We start from the raw sequence: 12,003 nt of genomic DNA, 5'->3' as shown, positions 1-12,003 counted from the left end.
GCCAGGGATCAAACCTAGGTTTCCTGCATTACAAGCCGATTCTTTACCATCTAACCCACCAGGGAAGCCCTTAAATGTTTTATATATAAAATCATCGATACCACTGTAAATTATTTTCATTGTACCCGGGAAGACTTAGGAGATTTGCAATATTAAGTAATTTGTCCAATGTTAAAGAGACAATGTCAGACAGAGCTTGTATTCAAATCCAGGTTTAAAGATGTAAATTATACTAAAAAATGTGTTAATTGCTATAGTCCTCTGCTTCAACAAGAAAGAATAATTTCCCTGGGCTTATGTAAGGGGAGAAAAATGATGCCAGTTAAACAAGCTTAAAAATTCAGAAATAGTCAAAATTGCACATGAAAATTAAGTGTATGATAAAGGAATCATCTTCAAAATTAGGGGAAAATTGATTTTTGGTTAGGAGCATTTACCTAATAGGAGAGTCATACAGAAAATTATAAAAATTTATCTATTTTTCATACAGTATACTAAAGTAAACCACAAATGGAGAAGGTATTTATTTACAATAAGCAATAAAGCAGTGGAAGTGCTAGATGAAAATGTGGATGGATTCTTGTAATGTGAGAGAGGGCATATCTTTTCTACCTGTGGCTCATAATCAAGTATCAGTAAGAGAACAGGAAAATGCTTTTGAACTGCGGTGTTGGAGAAGAATCTTGAGAGTCCCTTGGACTGCAAGGAGATCCAACCAGTCCATTCTAAAGGAGATCAATCCTGGGTGTCCATTGGAAGGACTGATGCTAAAGCCTAACCTCCAATAGTTTGGCCACCTTATGTGAAGAGTTGACTCACTGGAAAAGACTCTGATGCTGGGAGGGATTGGGGGCAGGAGGAGAAGGGGATGACAGAGGATGAGATGGCTGGATGGCATCACTGACTCAATGGACGTGAATCTGAGTGAACTTCGGGAGTTGACGATGGACAGGGAGGACTGGCATGCTGCGATTCACGGGGTCACAAAGAGTCGGACATGACTAAGCGACTGAACTGAACTGAACAGATATGCACAAGAATGGATTAAAATGACTTCTCTGAAATTCTTCAAAGAAAATTTAGCCAAAGTGTATAATGTGTTATGTTTCCTCAGGGTAATCATAATCTTTCTATTTGTTGGCTCCAATAGCTCTTATTTAATTGTCTCATACTTTTCAGAACTATGTAATGGAATCACTGTTTTTAGAATTATATGACGGTAATGGTACCCAACCAATGATACAATACTAGTTGATCATATAGTGTAAGCTTCTAAAGTGATTTTTCAATTTTTTTTTTTAGAGAATTCTTTGAGCTAATACAGAGAAAATTACCAACAGCAGACTACATACTATTTTGAAGTTGTTTTGCCTCCTCAATAAAAGTGTTTCTACTTATTGTTCACATTTCACTGAGGTTGGTTTTAAGGGAAAAAATATTTTTAAATGGTTATTTTACTATTTATATGTAAAAATAATTTCAATAAAATTTCTAGAAACAAAATCTTTGTTATAAAAATTTGAAACATATTTTTCCTACACAATTTTAGAGCTAAAGCTGAGAATGTAAAATGTTAGACGATACACACCAACAAGGATGGAATAGAAAATGCCTGGCCTATCAGATGGTGGCTGGATATTCCGGTCCTGATCAATGGCTTGAATGGGTGGCGTAACAATGATGGGGTTCAGTTCTTCCTGGAAAAAAAGAATCAGAGAGTTTAGTTCAGTTTTATTACCTCAGAGAGAATTGACATTCAGATATTGTCTGGACAGCTCGATAACACCTGAACGAGTAAAGTCAGATTTTAAAATGTGTAATTTAACACCACAAATTAGTTCACTTTGAATCTGAAAGGGGAGCAAGATGTCCTCAAAGTCAAATGAAAAGACTTAGTAACTTTGTACATAGGACTTTATATCACAAATTTCTCCTATAAGTAGAGCAAGGAAAAAGTATGTTAATAAATTTTAAATCTTTCCCAAATAATTTAATCAAATATATAAGGTTATCAAGTATAGTATTTGTTTTTGGCTTTAGACAAGATTTGTAAATGTATTTATATTCTTTCTTCCCTAAATGATGACTTAAAGTTTCAAATAAATTACATTAAAATAAATGTTATAAAATTTGATGTTTAAGTCAATAGAAATCAATTGTATGTTTCATATAGTTAAACTTAATTATATATCATGTAGGTATATACATGTAACATATACATATAATAATATATAATATACATATTATATATAACTATATATATATATTATATTATTCTTATCTACAAGAATGTTCTGTTTAAAGATATAATGCATTTCTGATGTCCAGTGGCATCAAGTTTTGCTAACAGGGCCAGATAATAAATATGCTTAGGCTTTGCTGGCCATGCAGTCTCTGTTATAGCTACTCAAGTCTGCCATTGTAACACAAAAGCAACCAGTAGACATGACTGTGTTGCGATAATACTTTATTTACAAAAACAGATGGCAAATAGGATGTAGTTTGCTAACCTTGTGCTAGATTATAATAGGTATGCTGGAAAGACAAACATTTACTTTGCAGAGATAAGTTTGGGAAACACCATATTAAATAACATTTTTTTTATTTTTTTTTTAATTTTAAAATCTTTAATTCTTACATGTGTTCCCAAACATGAACCCCCCTCCCCTCCCTCCCCATAACATCTCAGTGGGTCATCCCCATGCACCAACCCCAAGCAAGCTGTATCCTGCGTCAGACATGGACTGGCAATTCAATTCTTACATGATAGTATACATGATAGAATGCCATTCTCCAAAATCATCCCACCCTCTCCCTCTCCCTCTGAGTCCAAAAGTCTGTTATACACAGCTGTGTCTTTTTTCCTGTCTTGCATACAGGGTCGTCATTGCCATCTTTCTAAATTCCATATATATGTGTTAGTATACTGTATTGGTGTTTTTCTTTCTGGCTTACTTCACTCTATATAATCGGCTCCAGTTTCATCCATCTCATCAGAACTGATTCAAATGGATTCTTTTTAACAGCTGAGTAATACTCCATTGTGTATATGTACCACAGCTTGCTTATCCATTCATCTGCTGATGGACATCTCGGTTGTTTCCATGTCCTATTATAAACAGTGCTGCGATGAACATTGGGGTACATATGTCTCTTTCAATTCTGGTTTCCTCGGTGTGTATGCCCAGCAGTGGGATTGCTGGGTCATAAGGTAGTTCTATTTGCAATTTTTTAAGGAATCTCCACACTGTTCTCCATAGTGGCTGTACTAGTTTGCATTCCCACTAACAGTGTACGAGGGTTCCCTTTTCTCCACACCCTCTCCAGCATTTATTGCTTGCAGATTTTTGGATCGCAGCCATTCTGACTGGTGTGAAGTGGTACCTCATTGTGGTTTTGATTTGCATTTCTCTGATAATGGGTGATGTTGAGCATCTTTTCATGTGTTTGTTAGCCATCTGTACGTCTTCTTTGGAGAAATGTCTATTTAGTTCTTTGGCCCATTTTTTGATTGGGTCATTTATTTTTCTGGAATTGAGCTGCCTAAGTTGCTTGTATATTTTTGAGATTAGTTGTTTGTCAGTTGCTTCATTTGCTATTATTTTCTCCCATTCAGAAGGCTGTCTTTTCACCTTGCTTATATTTTCCTTTGTTGTGCAGAAGCTTTTAATTTTAATTAGATCCCATTTGTTTATTTTTGCTTTTATTTCCAGAATTCTGGGAGGTGGATCATAGAGGATCCTGCTGTGATTTATGTCTGAGATTGTTTTGCCTATGTTCTCCTCTAGGAGTTTTATAGTTTCTGGTCTTACATTTAGATCTTTAATCCATTTTGAGTTTATTTTTGTGTGCGGTGTTAGAAAGTGATCTAGTTTCATTCTTTTACAAGTGGCTGACCAGTTTTCCCAGCACCACTTGTTAAAGAGATTGTCTTTACTCCATTGTATATTCTTGCCTCCTTTGTCAAAGATAAGTTGTCCATATGTGTGTGGATTTATCTCTGGGCTTTTAAAAATGTTAATTCATTCTACTACAGGTTGTTTCAGAGATTTAAGTGTATTAATTTGCCTAACAACTGTCTAAGAAAGGGGCATTGTTTGTACATTTTCTAGAATCACTTATTAACATCTTCTTGAACTAACACCCTTAGAACTCAGTTTAGAAAATACTCCTTTAAATTTGTGGAACTCTCAGGCCAAATATATAAGTGGTAATTCTGAATGGAAATAGAGTGTGTCTCAGTATCTCATACGCATTCTAAGGAATCACTGCAAGGTTCTTATATATTATTCCTTCTCAACTAACATAACCTTGAAACATATCATGCACTCTTGTACAAAATCTGTAGTTTCTAATCTCAGCAGAAATATATAGTTGTGGCATTCTAAATGAAACCAAAAAAGCAATTATATTAATTGTTATGCATGAAACTTAATGTTATGTTATTAAGTTACATTATATTTACAGGCGTTTTAATAACTGAAGGTAACCATTGACCAATAATTTAGAGCTCACATACATCTTAGGGGCTATGTCCAAATCATTTTCTCTAATGGGTTCTCACTGGTCTAAATGCTATCAATATTTTCCTAAAAATAAAGAGCTCTTTGTGGGGATAACGTGTGTGTGTGTGTGTGTGTGTGTGTGTGTGTGTGTGTGTGCACATGCCCAGTCATGTCTGACTCTCTGTTATTGCATGGACTGTATCCCACCAGGCTCCTCTGTCCATGGGATTCTCCAGGCAAAAATACTGGAGTGGGTTGCCATTTTTTTTTTTTTTTCTCCAGGGAATCTTCCTGACCCAAGGATCAAACCTCTCTTAAATCTCCTACATAGCCAGGTGGATTATTTATCACTGTGCCTCCTGGGAAACCAGGGATAACTTACACTCTATCCATGTCTTCAAATGTGGATTTAGAACCATGAAAATGTTAATATCAAAATCACTACATTAAATCCATTTGACCACTGTTGTTCTCACCCAATGAGCTGTGTGTCATGCTGTGCTTAGTTGTTCAGTCGTGTCTGACTCTTTGAGACACCATAAACTGCAATTTAACAGGCTCCTTTGTTCTTGGAGATTCTCCAGGAAAGAATACTGGAGTGGGTTCCCATTGCCCTGCTCCAGGGTATCTACCCAACCCAGGGATTGAATCCAAGTCTCCTGCATTGCAGGCGGATTCTTTACCACCTGAGCCACCAGGAAAGCCTCACAATTTTTTTTTTTTTTCACTCTCTACTTAGTAAAATCTTGAGATTTGAGATGCAAATAACAGACCCTGTTTAAAATTTAAATATCCTTCAACTCAGCATTTGAGCGATATATTCACATGAGTAACATACATATAATATTATACTGAAACAGCTTAAGTGTTTTACATTAAATGAGGATATTGTAATATTTTCTGAGAATGATCTATAGAAAGTTTTCCCTGGTATGGTAGAAAAAATAAAAACAGATATATAGAGAGACAACGTTGGAAAGGTAAACTGAGCTCATAGAATGACTAGTATCTCTGGCTTATTATCTTTAATTATTATAATTCTTAATATTGACTGATTCTAACATTCACCCTCCTATGTATATGATAGTGGACTCATGATTGCTTAGATTTGTGGTCTGTATTTTAATTGAATAATTTTATAGCATTTAGAAAAAGAATCACTTTAGTTCAGTTCAGTCACTCAGTCGTGTCTGACTCTTTGCGACCCCATGAATCGCAGCATGCCAGGCCTCCCGGTCCATCATCAACTCCTGGAGTTCACTCAGACTCACGTCCATCGAATCAGTGATGCCATCCAGCCATCTCATCCTCTGCTGTCCCCTTCTCCTCCTGCCCTCAATCCCTCCCAGCATCAGAGTCTTTTCCAATGAGTCAACTCTTCACATGAGGTGGCCAAAGTACTGGAGTTTCAGCTTTAGCATCATTCTTTCCAAAGAAATCCCAGGGCTGATCTCCTTCAGAATGGACTGGTTGGATCTCCTGCACTCCAAGGGACTTTTAAGAGTCTTCTCTAACACCACAGTTCAAAAGCATCAATTCTTCGGCGCTCAGCCTTCTTCACAGTCCAACTCTCACATCCATACATGACCACTGGAAAAACCATAGCCTTGACTAAATGGACCTTAGTCGGCAAAGTAATCTCTCTGCTTTTGAATATGCTATCTAGGTTGCAGTTTGAGTGAACTCCGGGAGTTAGTGATGGACAGGGAGGCCTCAGTTCAGTTCAGTCACTCAGTCGTGTCTGACTCTTTGTGACCCCATGAATCGTAGCACGCCAGGCCTCCCTGTTTGCTCCCGGTTTGCCTCCCTAATGTCTCTGCTTTTGAATATGCTATCTAGGTTGGTCATAACTTTTCTTCCAAGGAGTAAGCGTCTTTTAATTTCATGGCTGCAGTCACCATCTGCAGTGATTTTGGACCCAAAAAAATAAAGTCAGGCACTGTTTCCATTGTTTCCCCATCTATTTCCCGTGAAGGGATGGGACCAGATGACATGATCTTCGTTTTCTGAGTGTTGAGCTTTAAGTCAACTTTTTCACTCTCCACTTTCACTTTCATCAAGAGGCTTTTTAGTTCCTCTTCATGTTCTGCCATAAGGGTGGTGTCGTCTGCATATCTGAGATTATTGATATTTCTGCCGGCAATCTTGATTCCAGCTTGTGTTTCTTCCAGCCCAGCATTTCTCATGATGTACTCTGCATATAAGTTAAATAAGCAGGGTAACAATATACAGCATTGATATATTCCTTTTACTATTTGAAACCAGTCCGCTAGACCATTCAGCTATGACCTAAATTAAATCCCTTATGATTATACAGTGGAAGTGAGAAATAGATATAAGGGCCTAGATCTGACAGATAGAGTGCCTGATGAACTATGGAATGAGGTTCACGACATTGTACAGGAGACAGGGATCAAGACCATCCCCATGGAAAAGAAATGCAAAAAACCAAAATGGCTGTCTGGGGAGGCCTTACAAATAGCTGTGAAAAGAAGAGAGGGAAAAAGCAAAGGAGAAAAGGAAAGATATAAGCATCTGAATGCAGAGTTCCAAAGAATAGCAAGAAGAGATAAGAAAGCCTTCTTCAGTGATCAATGCAAAGAAAGAGAGGAAAAGAACAGAATGGGAAAGACTAGAGGTCTCTTCAAGAAAATTAGAGATACCAAGGGAACATTTCATGCAAAGATGGGTTCACTAAAGGACAGAAATGGTATGGACCTAACAGAAGCAGAAGATATTAAGAGGTGGCAAGAATACACAGAAGAACTGTACAAAAAAGATCTTCACGACCAAGATAATCACGATGGTGTGATCACTCATCTAGAGCCAGACATCCTGGAATGTGAAGTCAAGTGGGCCTTAGAAAGCATCACTACAAACAAAGCCAGTGGAGGTGATGGAATTCCTATTGAGCTATTTCAAATCCTGAAAGATGATGTTGTGAAAGTGCTTCACTCCATATGCCAGCAAATTTTGAAAACGCAGCGGTGGCCACAGGACTGGGAAAGATTAGTTTTCATTTCAATACCAAAGAAAGGCAATGCCAAAGAATGCTCAAACATCCACACAACTGCACTCATCTCACATGCAAGTAAAGTAGTGCTCAAAATTCTGCAAGCCAGGCTTTAGCAATACGTGAACCATGAACTTCCTGTTGTTCAAGCTGGTTTTAGAAAAGGCAGAAGAACCACAGATCAAATTGCCAACACCCGGTGGATCATGGAAAAAGCAAGAGAGTTCCAGAAAAACATCTATTTCTGCTTTATTGACTATGCCAAAGCCTTTGACTTTGTAGATCACAATAAACCGTGGAAAATTCAGAAAGAGATGGGAATATCAGACCACCTGATCTGCCTCTTGAGAAATCTGTATGCAGATCAGGAAGCAACAGTTAGAAATGGACATAGAACAACAGGGAGCCCTGGTGTGCTGCAATTCATGGGGTCACAAGGAGATGGACACGACTGAGCAACTGAAATAAACTGAACGAAGGGTTCTAATGCTTTATAAAGTTTTATTTTTTGGTAGATAGCTTGGTGGGCTTATGTCTGCCTCACTAAATAGTACATGACACTTGGCAATGCATGCATAGCAACAGCCTAGATCATGGCTTCCCATGCATTCTTAACCAACTCATACAGGTAGTGTCTGATTCTCAAATAAAATGGGAGCTTCTCCACAAACTAAACCATTAGTGCCATTTAAACCCACAGCATAGGAAGGACTCTGGAAGAATTTAGCTCTATTTGGGGAAGCATGAAGTGAGACATTTAGTTTTAATGCTTGAAAAAGTTGACCCGGCCTGTTTTCAGACATCTATTTTGTCCCTGCAGTAAAGACTACTACTTTAAACCACAACAGGGGAGCTGTTGATAACTCTGGATGTGGATGCCTGCAGGGCACTGATAGATGCTTCATATATCTTTTCCAAATGGTATTCTTAATATTTGCCCACAGAGTCTCTGGAAGCATTCACAAAACTTTTCAATTTTTCTTCAGAAGTTCAACATAATAGTTTTTTCTCTCTTATTCCTGCTTTAGTAGCAAGTATGTCTTCTATATAGAATGTACTTATTTTCCACAATTTTCAAATGTGGATACCATTACACTTGCACAAGAAGTATTTGATTAAAAAAAAAATAAAACAGTTGTGGTTGTTGGTTCTGATCTCAGAAAACAAATATAATCATGATATGTGTGAGGACAGTTTTAGGTAATCTTCATTTTGAAAAAAAAAAAAACTCTCAGAAATCATACACACACACACACACATACACACACACACACACACACACACACATATATATATATATATATAATAAAGATTTATGCAAAATAAATAATAACACTCTTCTAACCCTCTCTGGCAATTTACCCCCCTTCCTGACCTGTATTTCTTTCTCCATATTTTAAAAAAGAGAGATGGGCAATGTCTCAATGGATGTAGCAATCTCATATTACTTGCTTTGTAAGTTTACTAAGACAACTCTTTGTATTGCATTTGAACCTACATTGCACTGGCCAATTCTCATGAAATAGGGCATTCTTAGGTGTTCTTTTGATTCTTATTGTTGAAAACTATGATTGTACTTCTGTGACAAAATATTTCCAAATATCAAAACTTGAATGACTGAGCAGCTCACTTTCAGAATTCTTTATTGCTGTTTAGACACTAAGTTGTGTCTGACTTTGTGACCCCATGCATTGTACCCCACCAGACTCCTCTATTTATGGCATGTCCCAGGTAAGAATGCTGGTGGAGGTTGCCATTTCCTTCTCCCAGGGATCAAATCTGTCTCCTGCTTGGCAGGTAGATTCATTGCCACTGAGCCACCTAGGAAGCCTTTCAGAATCCTATTGCTCTTTGTACCCCAAAATACCAGTCAAAAGTAAAGTATTCAAACTAGAAAGGAAGTGTATGACATTAACAACCATTCAAATTAACCAAATTTCTACTGAATTCAATCAACTAATGAACAGCAATAAGAAGCCTTATAGCTAAATATGGGGGAAAAGTGGAGTTTCAATTAGAAAAGCATTTGAACTCTCCAACAATGATCTAATAGAGAACAAGGAAATAAGTAATTAAGTACATTTTTTAAGAAATGGGGAATCTGATAGTCAGCTGTTTATTTGGGAAATATTTGAACTGGTTATCTTAATCAATTAATTCACAGGTACTTACTGAAAAGAAAAAAAAATACAAATGGGAAGTAGAATAATGCTCATCGATATTCTACTTGTCCCTATTCTATATATTTAATTTTCAGAACACCACTTCTATAAAACTCTGGGGACATTCCCAGTGGTCTAGAGGCTAAGACTTTGTGTTGTCAGTGCAGGGGGTCTGAGTTCAATCCCTGGATGGGCAACTAGGTCCTGCATGCCTCAACTAACACCTGGCACAGCCAAATAGATAAATATTCAGCTACCTCAGGTGGTGAAGTGGTAAAGAATCCTTTTGCCAATGCAGGAGATATGGATTCCTGGCTTGAGAAGATCCCCTGGAGTAGGAAATGACAACCCACTCCAGTATTCTTACCTGGAAAATTCCATGGACAGAGGAGCTTAGAGCCCAGCAGGTTACAGTCCAAGGGGTTGCAAAGAGTCAGACATGGCTGAGCATTTCCACTTCCAACTATTATAAAATCTGTCAAAAACCTTGAGAAGCAAGTGGTACAGATTGAATAAAATCTGACTCTAACTCCTTGCCTTTGGAGTTCTTTGATTTTATATCATTATGTGGATGAGTAAGGCCACTTTTCCTCACTTACTTGTCTGACTGTTCCTTCCACCACTATTTTTCTTGTTCCCTGAACTCTAGAACATCTGGCTTTATTCTCCTGATTTTTTTTTTTTACATTTTTTATTGACAAAATTCAATATATAACAATGAGTACTTTTTGGTAATATGATTCTAATGAGAAGAATGGAATGCTTTTTAGGGAGAAGATAAGATTTTACTTAATTGGGGTTTAAAATGAGTGTTCTTTATCATCAAATAGATTGCAAATGTTTATCTGTTAAATATATATATATACATATACATATATATATACATATACATATATATATACATATATATATATACACATATACATATACATATACATATATATATATATATATATATATATATTCTCATGAGCCTAACAAAAGCAAACATCAGTCCAGATTTGATCTGTGAGTCATGGTTTGCAACCCATGGCTTGATTCCTGAAGTCTATATTCTGAAGCTTGGAAGGCAAAGGTTTTTCAAGATTTGGCTACAGTTTACTGTCTTTCCCTCCTGTTTCCCAATACTTCCATTATATACTGCTCTAGCCAAACTAAAATGTTTATCATTCACTGTAAACCACCTATATCTCCCCAGATCTAGCCCTTTTCCATGCTGTTCCCAACGTGAGCTCTCAATATCAAAATAGTTCAAGGTTCTGCTCAAATGTCACCTCCTATTTTAAGTTTATTCCTGAATCTCCAGCTGGAATTGACCCTTTATTCCTTTGAAAACCCACAGGACAGGTATTCCTATTTCAAACCACTTGTACATGTTTTATGACTCAGATTCTAGAGCATTAGTGCTACAGTTCATTCATTTTGGTCTTTCTCTCAGCATATAGCATGAACAGATGTTCAACAGATAATTGTAGAATTCAAGATTGAACACAGAGGGAGAATTATTCATGTTAGAAGCTTCCTGCTGTTTTCTCCATTCTGAGTTGCATCCCCTTCCCTTGTTTCACTTCCAATCCATTTGTGACTAGCTCCCTGTATTAAATTCCTGTAATTTAACCACAACATGAGCTCTGTTTCTCTGGTTGGACCCTGACAGATATAATTAACATGAAACTGAAAGTGAAGTCACTCAGTCGTGTCCGGCTCTTTGCCACCCCATGGACTGTAGCCTACCAGGCTCCTCTGTCCATGGGATTTTCCAGGCAATAGTACTGGAGTGTATTGCCATTTCCTTCTCCAGGGGATCTTCCCAACCCAGGGCTCGAACCCGGGTCTCTCACCCTGTAGACAGACACTTTACCATCTGAGCCACCAGGGAAGTCCAATAATTAACATAAGTGCATAAAATAAATAATCTATCTATTTATATATCTGCACCATGTGAACTGGGCTACTCTGGCATTTCATTCAGTAAAGAATCTACATGCAATGCAGGAGACCTAGGTTTTATCCCTGAGTCAGAAATGTCCCTGGAGAAGGAAATAGCAATCCACTCTAGTATTCTTGCCTGGGAAATCTCCTGGATAGAGGAACCTGGTGGGCTACAGTCCATGGGCCTGCAAAGAGTTGGGCATGTCTTAGTTTCTCACCAAACTGAGAAAATTAATGCCAAAGATCCATCAAAGTACAAGGAAGGAGAATACCGAAACTAAAATGTCCCTAAAGCAGTAAGTTAAATAGAGGTTTTCCATAGTGTTTCTCTTATAAAAATGTGCCAAACTTTTCTGTTTTCAGCTTTTTTATGTTTGCCATTTCTTTAGCC

General features: G+C 37.4%; 1 protein-coding gene across 14 annotated transcripts in view; it reads right to left on the bottom strand.

Annotated features, from left to right (window-relative positions):
- PCDH15 (protocadherin related 15) overlaps nt 1-12,003 on the bottom strand; it is an 874,382-nt gene that overhangs the window by 407,502 nt on the left and 454,877 nt on the right. For all 14 annotated transcript variants that reach the window (XM_068961317.1, XM_068961319.1, XM_068961315.1 and 11 more), the window contains one exon: nt 1,589-1,697. In XM_068961317.1, the coding sequence (XP_068817418.1) occupies nt 1,589-1,697 (109 nt within the window). The remainder of the gene's footprint in view (nt 1-1,588; nt 1,698-12,003) is intronic.

This window comes from Capricornis sumatraensis, chromosome 23 (genome assembly GCF_032405125.1).
Source record: "Capricornis sumatraensis isolate serow.1 chromosome 23, serow.2, whole genome shotgun sequence".
Classification (NCBI taxonomy): Eukaryota; Metazoa; Chordata; class Mammalia; order Artiodactyla; family Bovidae; genus Capricornis; species Capricornis sumatraensis.
The sequence above is the reverse complement of the archived record's forward strand: the minus strand, read 5'-3'. Positions and strand labels throughout refer to the sequence as shown.